Source organism: Aspergillus foveolatus, assembly GCF_047715535.1.
Source record: "Aspergillus foveolatus strain CBS 279.81 unplaced genomic scaffold BDW70scaffold_34, whole genome shotgun sequence".
NCBI lineage: Eukaryota > Fungi > Ascomycota > Eurotiomycetes > Eurotiales > Aspergillaceae > Aspergillus > Aspergillus foveolatus.
In genome coordinates this window covers 216,755-237,403 of record NW_027396098.1, presented here as the reverse complement: position 1 = coordinate 237,403, position 20,649 = coordinate 216,755, and the positions used below count along the sequence as shown (strand labels likewise).

Here is a 20,649-nt window from a genome sequence, read left to right as displayed (position 1 = left end):
CCTCCGAGCCCGTTGCAGCTACCGAATCGGCGTGGGCTGAAATAACATCCAAGGTTAGAGTCACAGTTACGCGGAGAAGAGGGCGCCGAAAGCCGCCAATAAGGCCACCAACTGCGCTCTATCGAGAAGGTCGAGTAGGAGGTAATAGGGGGCAATAGGAGTTTGACGGCCATGTGATAAGCCTTGCGTCGACTTACTCTGCAGACATCACTCTGCATTATGTTGTCGTTCGTACAACTTGCCCTTCAGCGATCCCTTGCATGCGCGTCGACCCTGATCCGGAAGGCACGTCCATCACACAGAACTAGGTCCCGTTCACTGAACACTTCGACTATGAAACAGGATCGAGCACCTGAGCGCCTACTTACCTGCCTCTGCCTGCAGGTACCTGCATACCACCCCAAGTATGGCATCCCGTGATCAGAACCCACTGCAACCAACCACCACATGACGACCACGCGTCCAAGTCCAAGTCCAACCCATCCAACAACGTCCCCCCGTCGACGCCTCTCGCACAACCTTAACGGTTCCTCCCTCAGCCAACGTCCCCTCCTCAACCCAATCCAGCCAATTCCCCGGGTCTGCAGGGCGCCCCATGCCGTACTTTTGTTTTGCGGCTTGCAGTTTCGAATATCAAAACGTTGGGAAATGACGTAGAATGTAGCATGCGCTCGTTCTTTAACGGTCCAATAATCATACCAGGCGATGAATTTCCGTCTGCGCGGACCGCGCTGCTAAGGATTGTGTAACTCGCCTCCCGGATATTTTGATGCGTTAGGGGAAATGCGCTGAGTAGAAGAAAGCCAAGGGAACGCATGGACAGATGATTGACGTAAAGGAAACGGGATGTCACTGAGGGAAGAGTGAGAGGTAGACGGCAGGTAGATTAGATGTATCTTCCGAGTAAGGTTGTACAGGAGAGGTAATTGGACGTGGGCAGGGGTACCTGGTAGCTTAATGAGTCCACTGGTAATGGATTTATGATGTTTAATATCATTGTGTTGTAGGTGAGAATAATATACATGAGATTGGTAGAACAGCAAGTATTTGTCGAACATCTAACAGAGAATGAAGACCCTATATATAACTTAACTCCTCTTGCCGCCTGCGCCTTGTCGCTGAACCCAAGATCAAAATGTAGGTAAATGGCCAATGTATATCCGCATATCTCGTACACTCTCCTCCAGTCACGAACGCTCCTCTATTGAAGCACATCAATCAAGTCGAGATATCATCAGGCGTCTTTTCCAGCCCAGAGATGTCGGTGTCAGCCTCGATGTCTGCCGGAATCCGCCTAGCATTCTCTTGCCTCCGCCCTAGACGTCCCAGATGAAGAAGAAGCTGCAAAGACCCAGCTGGAGTGACGCCCTCAATCCGCCTGGCCATGCCGATGTTCGCCGGCCGGACGCGCTCTAGAGCCTGCCGCTCCTCCGTGCTGATCCCATGGATGGCACTGTAATCCAGGTCAAGCGGGATGGGAAAATCTTCGTATCTGCGGACTCTAGCGGCCGCTTTGTCCTGTTTCAAAACGTAAGGCGCATAGCGAGCTTCCACTATAACGCGGTTGCGGATTTCCGGCGCGAACGAGGACGGTGTGTATGCGATGCCTGACGGGGATTCGATATGTGGGATCAGGTCGTCGAGCCCGACGGCTCTGTGGGCAAGAAGCTCGTGTGCAGAGCGGACAGTGCCGTCATTGCGAACCGTTAACCCCTTCCGGGCCCATGCTGCTAGGGGTAGCTTGGTGTCGGAGAGGAGCGATTGCAGTTCTTTGATTTGGGCTTCTGTGTCGCTGAAGTGTGACCAGCGCTTCTTGCCTACGATGCCGGCTTTGTGGGCAAGGCGAGTGAGACGGAGATCAGCGTTGTCAGATCGTGCGGATAGGCGGAACTCGCTGCGTGCGGTAAACATTCGATAAGGCTCTGAAACACCCTTGGTAATGAGGTCGTCAATCATGATTCCGATGTAGCCGTCGGAACGGGTGAGGGTGAGAGGTTCTCGGCCCTGCGCTGACAGGCCAGCGTTGGCACCGGCGATTATCCCTTGTCCGGCGGCTTCTTCGTAGCCTGTGGTGCCGTTTATCTGTCCGGCTAGGTAGAGACCGCTGATCAGTTTTGTTTCAAGCGTTGGCCACAGATTGCGCGGATCGATGTAGTCGTATTCTACGCCGTAACCGGGCTGGAGCATCCGTACGTTTTCGAGACCGCGGATCGTCTTCAGTAGTTCGAACTGAGCGTCCTCAGGTATAGTCATTGAGATCCCGTTAGGGTAGATGACCTCGTTCGGCGCAAAGCCTTCCGGTTCCAGCCAGATAAGGTGCTGCGTCTTGTCCTTGAAGCGTATAACCTTGGATTCTAACGATGGGCAATATCTCGGACCCTTCACGGTTTCTCGAATATGCACGGATCTATCCAGATTGGCGCGAACGATATCATGGGAGGCATTGTTGGTATAGGTTAGAAAGCTGTTAAGCTGAGCGTCCTCGTCCACCTGAACTCGTTCATTAAGATAAGAAAACGGCATAGGCGGCGTGTCACCTTTCTGGACCTGCAGCGCTGAAAAGTCGATCGTCTTTTTATCCAGCCGCGGCGGCGTTCCGGTCTTCAACCGACCCAGCTGGAAGCCTGCTTCGCGGAGCGACTTGCTCAGCCCGAATGTTGCAGCCTCACCAATTCTCCCCGATGGATAGGCCTTGAGTCCGATATGAATTTCACCTCCCAAGAATGTACCTGTGGTAATCACAACCCGGCTCGTCGGTATCACTTCGCCTGTTTCCAACCGGACCCCAACAATTTTCCCTGCCGGCGCAGCAGGACCAGTCCCAACATCTTCCTTCGAGATAACGATATCTGCAACTTTACCCTCCACGATGCTCAAATTTTCTGTCGCGAGCAGTTCCTCACGCATGTAATTCTTGTATAGCTCCCGGTCGATCTGCGCGCGAGGACCCCAAACAGCCGGACCTTTGGATCTGTTGAGGACCATAAACATGAGTCCCGCCTTATCAACGATTCGGCCCGCGACTCCGTCCATGGCATCAATTTCCCGGATCATCGTGCCTTTGCCAATTCCGCCGAAACTCGGATTACACGAACATACTCCGATGTTGGAGAGCGAGGGTGTTATCAACGCCGTGCGGGCGCCTGAGCGAGCCGCTGCAGCACACGCCTCCGATCCGGCATGGCCACCTCCGATGACGACCACATCGTAGGGTCTGAAAGAAGCGAAATCAGCAAGTTATTGATGACTGGTGATTCAAGATTTTCTCATACCGCGTGGAATCAGCCACCGAAGCCAATCCGCGAAAACCACCTAGTAACCGAGATCGAACGCTAGCTCCCCATCGAAGCATCGCCCCTGACCGTGCCCTGAAAGCCATGATGACACGAATTTGGTAGCAGACGATTCTTCTGCTGAAGAATAAAATCTCCTTATCTGGAAAAGTCCTAGCTTATCGTCTCAGATCACGTGTATTTATGTCATGGCGGTGAGACACTTAATCTTTTCACATAATTTATGCAGGAATGTGTCGCAAAACAGGAACACATGACGTACTAACCGTATATAGCTCCTGCGCATCCGAATATAACATATCCTCCTCCCTCCTTATACCAAATATAATGGCAACATGCTTGGCCGATCGCTGGCCCACAGATCGTCGTAATCTTTTGATTGATCGCCCAGATCGTTTAAGTGAATAGTCAACGTATCATCCATGACTCGTTCGACGTCGTCCGAACATTGAGTGCAGACTAAACAAAGAGTACCATCACGGCCTTCCTCTTTTCAGAAAGCTTCTAGATGACACCGACGAATTGATATCCAATATCCTTATCAATGCTATCCAGATAGAAGGTTTTTAGGCGCAAGATCCCTACAGCATTTGAACGCAAACAACAACCAGCGGATTGGGCAATAACGTCGCTTCCTGTCAGATAATAGGTCACTCACTACGCAAATCTAGCAGACCCTCACACCGAACGTTGTAGCTACTATGGCCCTACAGGCTAGGAGACGGATCGCCTAATGACGGAAAGTTCCTGGACCATTGCTACTTGATATTGGCAACGCAGATTTACTGCTACACATGGTTAAAGGCTCTCTGAAGGAAACGTTCTGGAGGTCGCATCCGCACCTGTCGTACAGGAACCTGACTTAACCCCTTGCCCTCTGTCTTCTCTGGGACCTTCACACCCACCTCGTTTTTCTCTTCAAGAAGCATTCAAACCGCCATTTGAAACAATCCAACGGCCTGACGGGTGCCCTGCCATATCCGCGATCAGCATGACCGCGTACGTCTGCGGCAGACAATACAATTTAAATACTCGGTAACCTCAGCACTCTCTGTCTGGATCTTGAAATTATAGCAGACTCCTTACCCGAATGGTACTCAGATATGCAGTGCCAACAGGATCAGCTGCTGCTGCCAGAGGATCAGGCACAAGCCTTCAGTGTACAGCAAGGCAGCCCACAAGCAGAATTCGCTGTTTATTACCTACTTCGTCACGGCTATCACCCAGAAGAATTGTTTCTTGGAGTGGCAATGTAAATCAGCCAATCTGACTATTGGACTGCAAGGGCATTAGTCGCCTGTCTGGACCCTATCAAACAGTCAGAGTGATTTCTTGGCATTGCGGGTTTCATGGCAAGAGGTTTACGTGCTGCTATCTCACCTCTTAACTCGAGACACTTGATATCTAGATTCATTCGATGGTCTACCCCTGGTTACGAATACATCGTATTACCAGAAGAGTATACCAATCTGAGGATATTCCTCACCGCCCAGCTAACCAAGATAATCCACCAGAGGGTTTAGAGCGCGCTGAGGAACATGAACGACTACTCGGCCGTCAGAAATGTGAGTAACTATACCTGCAACAGATCTTCATCTGATCCTTCCTCGTCTTCGCGTTTATCCTCTTCAGAGGACCGCAGTAGCCTATATCGCCGCAGTTGGGCACTCCACCACAGGCATATGCGTCACCATGGTTGTATCACTCTCGCCGTTCCTATCGCTGTCGTCAGTCTTCGCCTAGGCGTAGGCCAATTCAGACCTGAGTTCAATCATCTTCCTTGTTCCTGAAAAATTCTATCATGGTATATACCAAACGTCTACAGCAATTGAAACATCAGTATGATGACCAGGCAGTTCTGGTCGTCTTCCTATTGTGTCTGAAAGGAGAAAGCATGCGATTTATATACTCACTTATCTAATGATGTTACTGATAGGATGCGGTGCCCCATGGCGAGTGTATCTTACGAGTTCAGCGACGCTTGAAGAAGGACATTCTTGAAGCACGGATCGCACATCCGAATATGATCATCGTTGTCCTCCCTCTCGCTCCTGATAGATTTACGACTGATGAGACAGCTCCGCTCAGTTCATGCCTCATTTTTCAGCTCGCTACCAAAATACTAGTGAATATATCAATGAGCACACCCATTCCCAGTCATATTTAGATTAAGAAAAATTCCTATAGTTTGGCCTAGGTAAGGATTTCAAATCAAATACAATCGATCTGCCTGTCCAAGCTGGTCAGGTGCAACGCGCAGTTAATTGAGATTGCTGCGCCATCACCAACCAATCGCAGTGCAGTATTTTCTCACCCCGCCGTCCCTGCATTAATAAGAAAGCTGATGCCATCTCCAGGCCGTCAACAATTGAAGCCTGATTACGATTTCTTCATAATTTTGGTGAATTAGACTCAAACTCAGTCGCCAATCATAATGAAGGCCTACTGGTACGACAACAAGCCCGTACGTTCTGTCCACCAAGGTCTGAAAATCGGAACAAAAGCCGAACTAACAAAAATGCATGATGTATAGGGCGACCAGCGCGAACCCCACGACTCCGGCCGCCCCGTCTCAGAAGACTACCTTGCCTCCCTCGGTGTAATCTACCACCACTTCCCAGAGCTTTCGGATGTCGACGCGCTCGCCAAGGAACGCGGCTACAAGAACCGCGATGAGATCACCGTCTCCCCCGCAACAATGGGCGAGGCTTACGAGGATAAGGTGAAGATGTTCTTCGCTGAGCATCTGCACGAGGACGAGGAAATCCGGTATATCCGTGACGGAGAGGGATATTTTGATGTGCGGGGCAAGGAAGACGAGTGGGTGCGTATTCGACTCGTCAAGGATGATTTGATTATCCTCCCCGCGGGTATCTATCACCGATTCACGACTGATGATAAAAATGTAAGTTTTCTTGACCTTATTGATGTATCATGAAACTGACGTTCTGGTGTGCAGTACATCAAGGCGATGCGACTGTTCCAGGAGGAGCCTAAGTGGACGCCTTTGAACCGTGCACCGGAGCTTGATGAGAACCAGCACCGGAAGTCTTACCTAGAGGGACTCACTGCTTCCTCAATTGCTGCGAACTAGGTGTTCTTCATGTTTGTCCAGTATCTATACAGTCTGGTACCGAAGTTTCTTGGTTGTCTAACGGCTGTTTCAGTTGGTCAACTATACATAACGACATAGTAACGAAATTGGCCTATGATTTTATTACATCGTATTCATAATATTCTATCCCATGGCGTATGGTACAAGTAACTCATATCTCACTGAGCGCCTGGCGCCTCAGGCATAGAACCAGGCATATGGAAATCATCCCCCAGGCTCCGCTCGCGCGTCAAACTAGGACTACGAGGAGCCCCAGTCTCAACTTGATAACTGCTTGTCCGGGAAACGGCATCAAACGGTAATGGCGGCCGTGGACCTAATCCGCGAAATCGCAGCGCTTCCTCGTGGTTACCGCCATCGCTCTGAAGGTGGCCGGGACTGCTCATATCAACGGACATGGCTGGTCGTGAGGCCGTATTAGAGCCGGTTTCAGACTCGTCACCTGTTCGCACACCAGTCCTGCCCATGCGTGGCCAGAGGTCCGGTAGCCCCACGACTTGTACTCGGGGCTCGACTACCCTCTCTTCAAACCACGCATGAACCCGTGCTTCTACCAGCTGCGCAACCTTGGGCACGTCCTGGAGTCTACTCCGGGAGCCAATCAGCGATCGCACTGACAGGTCGAGTCGGTAGTCTGGTAAGAATGAAAACGCAATGTTGCTCTTCGGTGAAGATTTCGGCGGGATATCACCGCCATCAGTGGGTTGTGCCCCGGCGGCTGACTGCGTTCCTGCTGTCGGTGGCGATGGCATAGGTGACGGAGTATGAAGAGGCGGGGTGGATGCAGGGACAAGCGAGATGCAGAGTGTCCCCGAAAATCTTACGACGGATATTGACAACGCAACAGGTAGAATTGCGGAGCATGGCTTAGGGTAGTTGAGGACTAGTGAGGTTTCGACGGCGATGGAGAGGTTGTCGTCGCTCATGTCAACGTCCAGCAAGGCTTGTAGCCTGCCACCGTCGGACATAGGGTCATCAACGGCAATGATACGGCAATTGCTAAAAATCGGAAACTCTTCACCGAGTGATATGTCTGTGACCGTGATTTTATCAATGAAGGACGGTTTCTTCTCGGGATTGTTCAAAGCTGCCGTCAATGAATGAAGGATCGACGATGTGGGGGAGTCTTTCAAGAGATAGGCTGTCTGCCTATACTGTGCTATTGTCTGTGCGATTAAGACATTGAACCAATCCAACGACTCTGGTTGATGTGAGGAATGATGAATTCGGTGTTTCGACGACGGGTTGGGAGGGATTGCGCTGTAGTAGGTTTTCCGCAAAATCGATCGCGTGTTGGTCGCGGACGACGGGACGGGACGAAGGACATTTGAAGTCGAGGGCTTTTCTCTCAATGATCTGGGAGGAGGCGCATCTTGTGAAAAGATCGAATTGGAGCGTCGATGCGTGGAAGCTCTAAGACCGCGAGACGGTGGTGGTGGTGCTTCGCCGAAAATAAAGAACTTGATGAAGGCACCAATCAGCAGCACAACTGATAGCTGACCCAGCAGGAACCCTTGCGTAAAAGATAGACTGTGATACGGAATTAGCAGACTATTGAAGCGTCGAGGAGAGGTGCACGCACGAGGACTGGGTCGATACAGGCGCGGCTTCACCTAGAGAGGGTTTCGTCATGGTCAGTGAATGTAGAGCAGAGTTCGACGGGAGGACCGGGCGTACCTTGCTGAAAAGCCATTGTCAGCCGCTGTAGGAAGTCACCGTCTGCCCATAGCTCTTCTGTACGCAGTAGGCGAATAGATCAGACGAGGGAAAGAGGATGTGAAGACTTCCCGAGTGTGGGGAGCAGCCGAGTTCGAACAATGAATGACGCCAAGGTCGGAGCGGACGGGATTCTCGCGGCAAGCTAGACGACGATCCAGAGAACAGCCTACAAGTGTCTAAAGCTCGATCTGGATCTTTCCATACACTATCTCAAATGGCCACTTCAGCTGATTTGTAGTCTAAGCTTAGACTGCAGCTTCGATTCAACCGTCTCACGATCTATATTTTTACCTCATCCTAGACCCTTTACATCTAATTTCCAAACGCACACTATATAAATCGCAGCTATGCGATCAACAACAATTTTGCAGCTCTTGCTGTTCCTCATCAGCCTACCCTCCTCATCTCTCTCCGCAAGCTACTCAAAGAAAGAACCCCCAGGCAAGGATGCCATCCTCCTCTCCCGAGTCCACTCCCTCACGCTGCGTGGTGGCGGCAGACTCACCAGAGCTCGGCGCGTGTCGCCCATCCCCCAGCTGAAATGCGTCGGTCCGTCCAAGCGCATATGCAATATGTACGAGATAGATTCAATGAGATGCACCAACGACGGCTACGGTTACGATGAGGAGGACGTCCAGTGGACCTGCACCGCATCACTCCCCGGTGAGTTCAAGCTTGGTTCTACAGACGTCGTGTGCGAAGGTTACCGAAGTGCCGATGATCCCTATGTGCTGAAGGGAAGCTGTGGCGTAGAATACCGGCTGCTCCTGTCCGAGCTGGGCGAGCAGAAATTTGGACAGGGATCGTTTGATGAGGATAAATGGTGGGGAAGCCTGAAGCATGGATGGGAAAACAAGGATTATGAGTCGACCCTGACGTTGTTTGGCAACCTTGTCTTCTGGGGTATTTTCCTCGCCGTCTTTCTGTACATTGTAGTTGGGCTGGTAAGGCAGTGTCTTGGGTGGCGGCGAGGCCAGCCGCAACCTGGTCGCCGTTGGGGCTGGGGTGGTGACGGCGGCGATGATGGAGGGCCGTATCCTGGTGGACCTCCTCCGCCTTACAGCAGCAACCCGTTCTACAGTTTTGGTACGTCTGGGTCAGGCTGGAGGCCAGGGTTCTGGACGGGGGCTATGGCCGGTACTGGACTTGGGTATGAGCTGGGAAGGAGAAGTTCGGGCAATCGATACAGCTCGCCGTATCCGCGGGGCCGCAGATATGGTTCCAGTGAAGGGAGCTCGTCGTCATCTCCTTCCCGTTTCTCAACGCCATCCACAAGCACAGGATTCGGTTCGACAAGGCGTAGATGATCGCCTACGTCGCTATCATGGTTCTCATTTTGTACGTTTGAATCATATGTGCAATGCGCAAATGACTAGGTTTGCTCGCTGAAAATGATAACGATTTGAATCAATTCGCTAGCATTTGAAATTTCTTGTGAGTTGAAATTCCGTTGACTCAAGAACCAGGCAGCATAAGTTCATGGTTGCTGCACTGTCAACATTAAAGAACGCCGTGAAACGCCTAACCCTAACCGTATCAGCCGCCCTAGAACTCCAATTGATTACCCATAAAGAATCAATCATCTATAGAACCCAAAATTTCTTCAGTCCCGCCCCCGAGGTCTCTCGCGCTCTGTTTCTTGTTGTTGCGCTTGCTCTTGATGGCTGCTTTATCGACACCCAAAGGGTTATTGCCTGCCACGCCATCCGGGTTGCGAAGCAAATCTTCCTGAGCTTTCTTATCCTTCTCATACTGCTCCTCGATACGCTTCTTCTCCTCATCTAGCTCTTGCTGGATTAATCGAGGGTCGTCGTATACTGTATTGGTCATCTCGGAATACGTGTTAATGTCAATCGACTCCCGGGGCCCAAGAAGCGTCTCCCTAATTCTTTGAGGAGCACGTCGCTCTTCGTTGTTGAATTTCAGTTTGATTTGACGCCTCGACCGTCCAGGAAACATTTTGCTGATCACCATGAAATCAGTTCCGAACATGCGCAGGCCGCGATAGAATAGCTCTGTCATGTCCTCATCCCAAGACTCGGTTTTGGAACGCTTCCCGTATGTAGCCTGATTGACCTTCCGGGTGAGTGAATTTTCAACGACGTCCTCCAGGTCGTCCCCGTTTCTCTCGGCATCTGCATGACGATCGACCTGCAGAGAGGCGGCGTCAAGCACAATCTCTCCGTTCACAATGCGCATGACTGGACCAGCCTGTGAGCTCTTATTGGGCGTACTACCAGTTTGGTCCTCCTTAAGAACAGATTCATCTAAAGCTTGTTTCACAGCAGTCTCATCTTTCTGGCCGCCTTCTTGCTGAGCTTTCTTCCGCTCGGCTTCTGCTAGTTCGTGGGCGCGTAGCTCTGTTTCTCGCTTGGATCGCTTTCCCGTCCGTGTGTCTTTGCACAAATCCGACATCTTAACGACTGCTGGTGCTATCTCGATCAGCTCAGCACCCTCAGGGGTGGGCTCGCGGTTGCGGGTCCGTCGCTTCCTTTCCTTCTTAACTTTCCCTGCATCATTACTTGTAGATCGGCTTGCTCGTCGACCTTTTTTCTTGGCCGCACTTTCACTTCGCCGAGCTAGACCTGGCACTTCGGACTCATCTCGGCTTTCCGTTCGTTCCTCTGGGGCGGGAATCTGTGTAGGCGGAGGTGTAGCAAGTTGAGCGAGTTCCTCTTCCGGCTGAGGAGGTGTCGTTGTTAGGACAGACTCGATTGACGTCCTTAAGCGCTTTGAGGGTCGGCCTTCAGGCACCACTTCATCATCACTATCGGCCGCGACATCAGAGGGTGCATGTCTCTGCTCGTTTTGGACGTCATCAGAGCTTGGTCTAGTCACTTCCCTGTTCTCATCGGGGCGACTGGGTGCCTGCGCTACGGGCTCAACGGTCGTTGTAGTGCTCGCTGAAGGAGGAGCAGGCGATATATTTGTCGTTGACCGAGGGGCTGGAATGGGAACGGGGACAGAAGCCTTGCGCTTGGGTGCGGGAATCGGTATGGCAGTTGCAAGTTGTTCCTTAGGCGCATGCTCAACGGTCGGCGCAACAGTCGGCACACCAGCTGATCCCGCAGTCGTTGTCTCGGACTGCGCAGACGGTTCGATCGAGGTAGCAGGGGGAGGCGGTTCGGGGGTCGCTGTTACACTTGTAGTCACCGGTGCGTGAAAAGCCGATCCCTGAGAAACAACACTAGGCCGCCTTGAAGGTGCTCGAGGAGGGGCTGGAGGAGCGCGTCGGGCGGGTGCCTTTGGAGCAAACTTCTTGCCCGACTTATCTAACGAAAGTTAGCAACATGAGGACAAGACGTGTGAATAAGACGTACTAATAATGGAGCTTGAGAACGACTTCATCTCTTAGCGGGGAATCATCACAAGGGCCGATTGCCGTCGTCGTTGTCATTATTTTACTACTTTCGCCTGCAGAACCTAAACCGAACTTCTGGGGAAAGTGGGCGGTGTCACGTGGGAGGCTAACCTTAAGGCGTTGGAAAATCCTCCTGGCTCCCTACTCTTGCTTATCTCAACCACTACTTTCCACCTGTTCTCTTTCTCACATTTCCCCCTCGACGAACCTAATTTCACGGTCGGATATTGTTGCAGTCTCTGCTACCGGCCAGTCGCTGCTTAGTGGTCACGACTTCACCACTCCATATGACCACAGTAGCCACTGATGCCGGCCGCCGAAGCATCCCCCGTCGCACCTCCCGAGTCCGGTTTTGTCAAGATGGAAGACCGGAAGAGAGCTGCCACACATGAGAATGATTCGGCTCCTCCTTTGAAGAAACAGGCCACATCGGTCATTGGTGGTAATAAGCCTCATCCCGATGCTGATATGCCATGGAAAGATGATCTTGAGGTAAGTCTTTGGCCCTTTTTTGTGGGGTGAAGTCTCGCAGGGGTTGCACGAAAATTGATTGATCATTGGGCAGTTCACTGACTGAAGGTTTTTTCCATTCAACAGCGATTCCAGAAGGACGCTATCTGGCGTCAAATGCAGGAATACAAACGTGACAAGGTATCCCTGGAAGCGAAATTAAAGGAGTCGGCGAAGGCCACCGCCTACCACGGCGACCATCTTCGCGTCATTGATGCTTGGTACAATCAAGTAAGTAGAGGTGTATTTTTCAACTGTTATATATTTTATATCAATCTAACCAATGTCACAGCTGATTGACGAGGTCAAACTCCTCCTTGGTAGTCCCGACGAGCATAGCAAGGGTAGGTTTGACGCTGCTATGGCTTTCTATATATCAACAAGACCGTTAACTGTGGCGTAGATCGCTCTTCATTCCAAAGCGCGCTGCAGTTTGAGGATTTGGATAATTTCGAGCAACATCTTAAGTCTCGTTCTGATGATATACGCGATATCATATCCCGCCTTGTCGCCAAGTCTCCAACAAGCCCACCCGAGGTCTCGGATCTGCAGTCTCAGCTTGCGCGCAAATTGGCTGAAGAGAAGGCAACTCTTGCCGAGCTTAGCAAAGTGCTATCCGAAAAGCAGCAGCTAGAAGAAAGCCTGGAAGAAGCTTCGTTACGATATATGGTTGCCGAGAAGAAACTTGATCGCGCAAGGAGCTTGACTGTCGCCAAATTAGAGAAGCAATATATACTAGGCGCCCAGCGACCAGGTGGTGATAGTGCGTCTGGGAATCGTGATGAGCCGCCAGCTACAAACGGCGCCACTCCTACGGGTGAACGTACGCCAGATACGGACGGGACATACAGCAAGTTGGCAGCCATTTCTGAGAAACAGAAGGAGCAAATACAGAAATTGGAAGCTGAGAATGCAAATCTACTAAGCCAGATTACGGAGATAAGTATTAAAGTGAGAAACCTGATATCGCCTATCTTGCTGCGATGCTAATATATGCGATCTAGAAAACGAAACTTACGGACGATGATTATGCACATACAGATCTGTTTAAGCAGTTGAGATCGCAATACGACGATGTGGTGAAGCGAGTAAACCATCTAGAGGCGGTTAACGTACAGCTTCGCGAGGAAGCAGCGAAGTTACGGTCCGAAAGGACTGCATACCGCAATCAAGTCGACGAAGAAACACAGATCGTTCTGGCCGAGAAAGAAGCGCAATTAATGAAAACTGAAAACGATTTGGCACGGATACGCAACACGCGCGATGAGCTTCTTGCTGACCAGCAGATGCGGAAATCGGCACAAGAGCAGGATAGGACGGCGACGCTCAAAATCCAGGAGCTAGCAGACGCCGGGAAAGCTCAAATAGCTGCGCTGGAATCTGAGGTTGAGCGGTTGCGGATAGAAGTTGGACGAGAGAAGGCGAAACAAGCAGACATCAACGACATCACGATCGAGGATTTGCGCGTCAAGTACGGCAATCTGGAACGCCAGTACTCGATGCTCAATGCGGAACTAGCATCCATGCAGACTGCTTGCAAGAAATATTCTTCATTGGCATCTCAAAGAGTTGCCGAATTCAGCGCTATGGAAGAAAAGGTGTCTCGCCTAGCGGCGGAGAAATCAAAGGCAGACCAAAAATACTTCAGCGCAATGAAAAGCAAGGAAGCCCGAGACATGGAAGTCCGGACGTTGCGGATGCAGAATTCCAAGAGTTCTGATATAGTATCGCAACTGAAGGAATCGGAAGCAGCCACGCGGTCTCTACTCGCCAACATGGAAAAGCAGGTCAGCGAGACCAAGGAAGCATTAAACAGCATGGTAAACAAGTACCACGCGTCCCAGCAACAAATCACAGAGAACAATATCGTGATGGAGGGTTTGCGAGGGCAGATCGCAGAGCTGAAGGCACTATCGGTTTCCAAGGATTCATCCCTGGCGTCGACGTCTAGTGCTTGTCGTCGAGCTGAAACACAGGTTGAAGGGCTCAAAGCATCACTTGCAGACACGAAGAAAAGTCTGGAGAACTGGAAGAACAAGAGCCTTGGGAACTCGTCTTCCGAGTATGAGATGTTGAGGGTAAGCACACCGTACTTTGCTAATTGGAAGCTCACATTTGCTAACTTTTCGACAGACTTTAGCTCTTTGCACCGTATGTCGCCGAAATTTCAAGAACACAGCAATCAAGACATGCGGACACGTCTTTTGCAGAGAATGCGTGGAAGAGCGACTTACGTCCCGATCTCGGAAGTGCCCAAATTGCAACCGCTCCTTTGGCAATAATGATTATATGCATATCACGCTGTGACCTTTCCCTGGTCGATTTCGCACCCTCACCTTCATGTATCATAGTTTCTTCTGCTTCTCTTTCCCCGTTTCCCGATATTTGGGTTTATTACTTCTTGCGTTTACGCTGATTTTTAATCTATGGAAAAGGCTCATGGTGCGGTGTTTTGTCTACGGTTTAGCAGGATAGGTACTCTGGGGCTGGCGTTTTCACTTGTTGCCTTTTATCGAACTCCTGGTCTTGGGGCTCTGTTTCTCGAACCTCCCTCTTTCTTTCGATCTCGTTTCTTGGATACCTACGGTGTTCCGGGTATCTCAAACCACACAAGGGTTGTGTCGGTTGTAGGACTAGCAAGGAGCCTTTGCATGGAGTCATGGGAATGACGATGGCGCAGGATTACGGAAGTTTGTCTTTCTATACCACTTGTGGTTACAGCACGGCATTCGATTTAGTCAAAATATTATGAATTAAATATTCTGCTATAAAGAAGCTCATGGCGTCCAACCCATATATCTAGCGGGGGCACTACCTGTCCTGCGTCTTCTATAGCAGTGTGCCAATCCCGGTCTATTCGTTCAGTAATCATGTCCTGCAAGTCTTTGCTAGCTAGCACACTCTGCGCCTGATATGGGCCCATTACAGACGCTCGAACAGCAGCACTAAGAACAGCTTTGGCGTGGTTCAACATGAACACGTACGCTGTTTGTCGAGCATCCATTCCCATGGCCAAGCACACAGCACCCCACAGCGGTGCAAAATGGCCCTTAACCCCTAACTCGTCATCCATGGAGCATTTCAACGCTTCTGAAAAGTCCGCGACGGCCTTGATTCCGCTCTGCACCCTTGAGTCTCTGACTTGACAGTTCCCATTACCATGCGCATATGTGCTTCGAAATGCCCGCTCCCAAACACCCAGCAATGCCCGTCCCTGCGCGATACTCGCACGCTGCGCAACAGGACATGGTGTTGATGCGTCGAGATCGTTATCCAGCGTTTCAAGCTCGGTTGGGTTGCGGTAGGCTGCGAGCACGTAAGGGAGTGAAATACTGCCCATTGAGGCGAGGGAAAGTCTCAAGAAGCGATGAAATGAGGCAACTGGCATTATTGTGCGAGGGAGAGGCTTTTGGTGGGCTATGTAGGATTCCAAGCCGTTCGAATAGGCGAAAGAGCCCAAGGGGAGAGCGGAGTCTGATAAGAGGAGGAGGGCATGGTATGTTTCTGAGGAAGGAATTCCTGGGGAGAAATGAGAATCCGTCGACTCCAAGACAATGATTTGAAGACAATTGGCTTTGTTTAGATTGCATATCAGGGAAAACCATACCGTTCGGTGGAGGGTGCGGCTGCGGTTCGGAGTCGCGCGGGGCAGAAACCTGGGCTAAACGGGACTTTGCCTTTCGTAAACGGGCTTCGAGATCTAGTATCTCTTGCTCTAGGTCATGGATGGAAGAAGTGCCAGTCATTGTCGCATATTAATCATAAAGAAGGAGAACATTGCGACGGGGAAAGGGCCCTTGTTCTGCAATTTGCTGAAGATTAGCCATTTTACGGTTTCACAGATAAGCAACTGATAAGCTTCGGTTCAAACTAAAAGGGCGAGGGAGGTCCAGCAATAGGCGGTAAGTTACGGCAGAATTGACTCAAAAGAATCTCTAGAAGATGACGGAAACAAACTACAGCAAACCAACAGGATTTAACCATGCGAGTGTGTTGATCACGGGCACTTATTGATACTGAAAAATTTCATTCTATATTTTTATCGGTGCTTTGGAACGTTATGTCAGGGAAGCGTCTGCTCGACGCTATTCAGTTCCTAAACGTCGCCAAGTCCGTCGCGACAAAGCACCTTGCGGTGCGGCAACAACAGCTCGATATATTCACCAGAACGTCATCCCTTACGAAAGGCATTAAGAACCAAACTGATGGGCTGATTCTCACAGCCAAAGCTGCTGCGGCACTTGCTAAGCGCTTCAATGATGGTTCTCCATCTCAATCTTCCACCACTTCCGCCCGTCCTTCCGAATCCTCCCCTTCGACGCAGAAAGACCAGGATACCGAGACAAAGATACCGTCATCAGTTACCGGTGCAAGTGCAAATAACAGGGGAAGTCAATTGAAAGCCAGTCCGCAGCAGGAGGAATTCTATCAACCTTCGCGGGAGCCGGCTGCGAAGCCGGCCGGGACACCGCGGGTGGAAGTGCCACAAGCGACAAGTGATACGCAAGTTGGGTTAGACAAAGATATCAATGCGGATGTTTATCAACTGTCTACTAAGGCTTCACCAGAAAGAAATGCTAGCGGACACACAGGGGCAGATCGACTAAATGTGAGTGCGCAGCAGGAGGAGACTTACCGGCCTGCGCCGGACCCTGCTGCAGGGCGTGCCAGGGCTCCAGAGGTTGTTTTACCGCAAACGACAAGCACCACGCAGACAGTGACGAATCAGGGTATCAATGCAGACGTATACCACTCACCCGTGGATTCCAAAGCCGAGTCGCAACAGCAGGACCTTCCAGAGGAAATGATAAGGGACTTATTTCACAGCCCAAAGGTGGCTCGATCTTTATCTCGGAAAGCAGCAGCTGATTGGAGGTTTCGTTCCATCAATGCAAAAGAAAAGGGAGTGAAGCAAGCCGAAGAACAAATTGGCGAAAATGTTGAGCCACGTTTAGTTGAGGATATCGTTCCTTCGACCTCCAAAGTAGACGCAGAGATTGTTGCAGAGCGCAAGAAGGACGAAGATACCTATAAAATGGTTGAGTCACGAGTCCCATCTTCCCGGCTAGGACGACTCTGGCAGTATGGTGGCCTAGCAACCTCTATGGCTTTCGGAGCCGTTGGTGAGAGCTTTCGCAGAGTAACAGGGAGCGCTGAAGCGGCTGCTGGATCACTTATGTTTAGTGCTGGGAATATGGAGCGTCTTGTGGCCAAGCTATCTAAAATGCGTGGCGCTGCTCTAAAGCTAGGTCAAATGATCAGCTTTCAAGGTATGTCTTGATTCTTTGCCTTTTGAATTATTGCTTATGAGGTTGTAGACTCAAAAATGCTTCCCGACTCCATTCAACAAGTCCTCCAAAGAGTGCAGGATCGCGCAGATTACATGCCCGCGTATCAACGAGATAAAGTCCTGACAGACAACCTGGGGCCCAACTGGCGTGACCTCTTTTCGTCTTTTGATGAGGTCCCTATGGCTGCCGCCTCCATTGGTCAAGTCCACGGCGCTACCCTCAGAAGTACAGGGCAGCCAGTGGCCGTAAAGATCCAATACCCCGGAGTCGCAGACTCTATTGACTCAGACCTCAACAATCTCTCCATCCTCTTAACAGCGTCGCGCATCCTCCCCCGCGGCCTTTATCTCGACAAAACAATCGCCAATGCTCGCACAGAACTTGCCTGGGAATGCGACTACACCCGCGAAGCCGAATGCGGGAGCCGCTTCCGTGAGCTCCTCAAAGATGACCCGGTTTTCTATGTCCCGCAAATCATTTCCGAGGCTTCCGGCAGAAACGTCCTTACGATGGAACGCCTTAACGGCATCGCTGTCACAAAGATCCAAACCTTCACCCAGGCGCAGCGTGACTGGATCGGAACCCAGATCCTGCGCCTGTGTCTCCGCGAAATCACAGAGTTTAAATACATGCAGACAGACCCCAACTGGACAAACTTCCTCTACAACGCCTCCACCAACCGCCTTGAACTTCTTGATTTCGGTGCCTCACGAGCCTACCCGGACTCCTTCATTGACAAGTACATCCAGATACTCTGTGCGGCGTCCCGTGCAGACAGGGAGACATGCCACGCTCTCTCCATCGACCTAGGCTACCTAACAGGCCATGAGTCCAGCGCTATGATCGACGCCCATGTCTCCTCCATCCTCACCCTCGCCGAGCCGTTCATGGATTCCTCACCTGACATCTATGACTTCCGAGACCAGACGATTACAGAGCGGGTGCGCGATTTGATCCCCGTTATGATCCGCGAACGGCTTGCGCCTCCGCCGGAAGAGACGTATAGTTTGCATCGGAAGCTGAGTGGTGCATTCTTGCTCTGTGCCAGGCTGGGCAGCCGCGTGCGTTGCAAGGAGTTGTTTAGGAATGCGATGGACAATCTAAATAACGCCCAGCGGTAGCTACTTATGGCCTATAGTAGGGCTAGGGCTTCGTAATTGTGTATAGGAATATCGCCACCTTTGTATACTATGTACTGATACTGTAATGATATGTTGGATATGATTAAACTTTCGGCAAATGTCTCGAGTTTTTGCTTGATTGTCGACTAATGATCTCCAGAAGATAAGTAAGGCTATCAGATAAGCCCGAGGCTCATGCCCGCATGAGCTCGTGTATCCGCTCAGGTAGCTCGCCAAGAGAATTTTATATTACTGGGGCATCGACAGGGTTTACATATAACGAAGAATCATTCATTTAACCCCTTGTCTCCGTCAGGGTCTCAATCACGTACCCGCGAAAACGGCGTTCCAGTACGCTCTCACTCCACTACAGATCCCCTTCTTCCCACTCCAAGACCGAAACTTCCCCTCAAGCTCACAAGCCGTCCACAGAATTTCACTCCAGTAGCGCTTCTCCACATCCGCACCAAAATTCTCAATGACGTTTTCCGGAATTGTCCAGGCGCGCGTGTAGCTCCCGTCATCGGCAAAGGCGGGGTTCACCTCGTGAGGCTCGAAAACAGTTGCCGGGTCAAACTTAGGGAAGTTGGCGTGGATGAAGAAGGGGCGGGGTGTTTCGTTTCCCGAGCTTTTGGCGGCTGCAAGATCGGCTAACGAGCTCTGCTCCTTGTGGAGAGCGTAGTCTTCAGCTGGGTCGAACTGAACCATCGCGGAGCCTGCAAGACCCCCTGCGCTGCTGTGGCCCATTGCTACAATGCCCTCGGTGACTTGATAGTAGGGCTCCCCAACGGCTATGGCGGCTGCGACAAAGGTTTCTTTGTCACCTTCGCCAGCTGCGCCTTGGGAAAGAAGCGGGTAGTAGTATTTGGGGCCCCAGAGGTTGTAGTAGGCGCTGAGAAGGAGGGTTTTGGCATGGGTTTTCTTGGAGATGAGGATCTCACCAGACTCGGTGGATTGACGGGGACTAGAGCCTGGTTTTGGGGCTGGCTGGGATGCGATTTCGTAGTAATATGACGAGACAGTGGAGGCCCAGAAATCAGGCCATGTCACCATACCCCTTGACTTGAATGGCTCGTTTGTGAACAGGGATTCCGGCTTGAGGAGCGGAAATGCGTCGGCGTCCAGAAATAAAAATTCCTCGAATGAAGAAAAGAGCATGGCGAAGAGCTTGAGCTGGTACTTTTCGATCTCCATGACCTTAGGTGCGGCGTCGAATATGTGTGAAAGCACCACGCATTGCGCATTTAGAGAGGGAAGCACCACATCACAAATGAACGGTTCGTATTCTTCGTCGTTAGCCAGAAAAACTTCGACCGGAAGCTCTGACCCCGTTCGCCTGAGCATCCGGAGTGAAATAGCTAGTACCGGAAGATAAGACCCTCCCGCCGTAGAGATTATCCCTCTCGTATTGGGGATGTAGTGTAAGCGAACCACATTCATATTTACGGCATCAAGAAATTTCATGTGCGCGTTCTTCATCTCATCGACCTCCTCCGGTAGCATGTCCAGCATCTCCGGTCGGTTGTCTGGATCAGACTCTTCAACCCTGATTGATGGGGCAGTCCCTAATCTGACGGGTGGATCGCATTTTGGCATTGATGTAAGTAAGACTGGTTGGAGTTGGCTCCAAGCTTGAATATGGCCTGTTAATACTTGCTTTTGCGCCTGGCCATTGGTGTTTGCAAAAGGGGCCCTCGGCAGGCTGGACGAGGAGCTTGGATAGCGCGAGTACGACCAAACGGAGAAGAAGGTAAGCGCTACTGCTAACAAGATTATGCGGACCCTCGTCAGGGGTCGTGGCAGAGCCATTGTTCTTCTGTAGGTATGTTCTCCAGGTCGAGCTCGCTTGCAGTCTGGGACCTGTTCAACACGCAGCTTGCAATTGATCGGCGTTGTTTGTGACACAGGCGCGCATATATAAGTACTTGAGGATTGCCCTTTGATTTCTTAAAGGCAGACATCGGCAGACAGGCAAAGACTATCAGGCCGCAGGAAGTAATGATGCTGTGACAATTGTGATGATATAGGCGACTTCAAGAAGCAGTCGCAAGCTTGCACCTACACACCGCGAGGAAGACAGCTTCGAGCACAATAAATCATGCCAAAGAAGCCGAATGCGAAGTCCTGATACAGAGAGATGTTTTCAATGATAACGACGTCGAGATAAAATTTGGAACTGTGTCAAGAGGCTATTGTCGATCCTGATCTTACGTCATCGCAGTCGAGGCCCAGAAGTATA

At 51.0% G+C, this 20,649-nt stretch overlaps 9 protein-coding genes across 9 annotated transcripts; 4 read left to right on the top strand and 5 right to left on the bottom strand.

The window, feature by feature from the left end:
- Positions 1-1,100: 1,100 nt before the first annotated feature.
- On the bottom strand, positions 1,101-3,357 carry BDW70DRAFT_138931 (tRNA modification protein MTO1). The gene is made up of 2 exons (XM_073737317.1): positions 3,273-3,357; positions 1,101-3,214 (listed from the first exon to the last, which is right to left on the bottom strand). The coding sequence occupies exons 1-2, from the start codon at positions 3,350-3,352 to the stop codon at positions 1,219-1,221; spliced, it is 2,076 nt and encodes a 691-aa protein (XP_073594761.1). The 5' UTR covers positions 3,353-3,357; the 3' UTR covers positions 1,101-1,218.
- A 2,291-nt stretch (positions 3,358-5,648) lies between these two features.
- BDW70DRAFT_138929 (acireductone dioxygenase (Ni2+-requiring)) lies at positions 5,649-6,520 on the top strand. The gene is made up of 3 exons (XM_073737316.1): positions 5,649-5,757; positions 5,827-6,198; positions 6,253-6,520. The coding sequence occupies exons 1-3, from the start codon at positions 5,728-5,730 to the stop codon at positions 6,385-6,387; spliced, it is 537 nt and encodes a 178-aa protein (XP_073594760.1). The 5' UTR covers positions 5,649-5,727; the 3' UTR covers positions 6,388-6,520.
- Positions 6,521-6,531: 11 nt separating this feature from the next.
- On the bottom strand, positions 6,532-8,196 carry mmm1 (ERMES complex subunit MMM1). Its single transcript, XM_073737315.1, has 3 exons — positions 8,086-8,196; positions 7,991-8,021; positions 6,532-7,938 (listed from the first exon to the last, which is right to left on the bottom strand). Exons 1-3 carry the CDS (start codon positions 8,099-8,101, stop codon positions 6,567-6,569), a joined length of 1,419 nt encoding a protein of 472 aa, XP_073594759.1. The 5' UTR covers positions 8,102-8,196; the 3' UTR covers positions 6,532-6,566.
- Positions 8,197-8,308: 112 nt separating this feature from the next.
- On the top strand, positions 8,309-9,624 carry BDW70DRAFT_74922 (DUF1183 domain protein). The gene has a single exon (XM_073744758.1). The coding sequence runs from the start codon at positions 8,475-8,477 to the stop codon at positions 9,432-9,434; it is 960 nt and encodes a 319-aa protein (XP_073594758.1). The 5' UTR covers positions 8,309-8,474; the 3' UTR covers positions 9,435-9,624.
- Positions 9,625-9,628: 4 nt separating this feature from the next.
- Positions 9,629-11,511, bottom strand: BDW70DRAFT_74921 (transcription factor TFIIIB subunit BDP1). Its single transcript, XM_073744757.1, has 2 exons — positions 11,448-11,511; positions 9,629-11,399 (listed from the first exon to the last, which is right to left on the bottom strand). Exons 1-2 carry the CDS (start codon positions 11,473-11,475, stop codon positions 9,703-9,705), a joined length of 1,725 nt encoding a protein of 574 aa, XP_073594757.1. The 5' UTR covers positions 11,476-11,511; the 3' UTR covers positions 9,629-9,702.
- Positions 11,512-11,664: 153 nt separating this feature from the next.
- On the top strand, positions 11,665-14,717 carry BDW70DRAFT_138925 (E3 ubiquitin-protein ligase BRE1). The gene is made up of 6 exons (XM_073737314.1): positions 11,665-11,980; positions 12,086-12,229; positions 12,291-12,342; positions 12,402-12,949; positions 13,003-14,076; positions 14,132-14,717. Exons 1-6 carry the CDS (start codon positions 11,795-11,797, stop codon positions 14,303-14,305), a joined length of 2,178 nt encoding a protein of 725 aa, XP_073594756.1. The 5' UTR covers positions 11,665-11,794; the 3' UTR covers positions 14,306-14,717.
- Positions 14,718-14,744: 27 nt separating this feature from the next.
- Positions 14,745-15,779, bottom strand: BDW70DRAFT_169127 (urease accessory protein UreF; the record flags this gene model as incomplete). The annotated part of the gene is made up of 2 exons (XM_073742614.1): positions 15,606-15,779; positions 14,745-15,517 (listed from the first exon to the last, which is right to left on the bottom strand). Exons 1-2 carry the CDS (start codon positions 15,742-15,744, stop codon positions 14,745-14,747), a joined length of 912 nt encoding a protein of 303 aa, XP_073594755.1. The 5' UTR covers positions 15,745-15,779.
- Positions 15,780-15,972: 193 nt separating this feature from the next.
- Positions 15,973-18,485, top strand: BDW70DRAFT_138923 (protein kinase COQ8). The gene is made up of 2 exons (XM_073737313.1): positions 15,973-17,268; positions 17,317-18,485. The coding sequence occupies exons 1-2, from the start codon at positions 16,059-16,061 to the stop codon at positions 18,408-18,410; spliced, it is 2,304 nt and encodes a 767-aa protein (XP_073594754.1). The 5' UTR covers positions 15,973-16,058; the 3' UTR covers positions 18,411-18,485.
- An 11-nt stretch (positions 18,486-18,496) lies between these two features.
- On the bottom strand, positions 18,497-20,219 carry BDW70DRAFT_169125 (alpha-mannosyltransferase; the record flags this gene model as incomplete). Its single annotated transcript, XM_073742613.1, has 1 exon — positions 18,497-20,219. The coding sequence occupies one exon, from the start codon at positions 20,217-20,219 to the stop codon at positions 18,735-18,737; it is 1,485 nt and encodes a 494-aa protein (XP_073594753.1). The 3' UTR covers positions 18,497-18,734.
- Between the last annotated feature and the right edge of the window lie 430 nt (positions 20,220-20,649).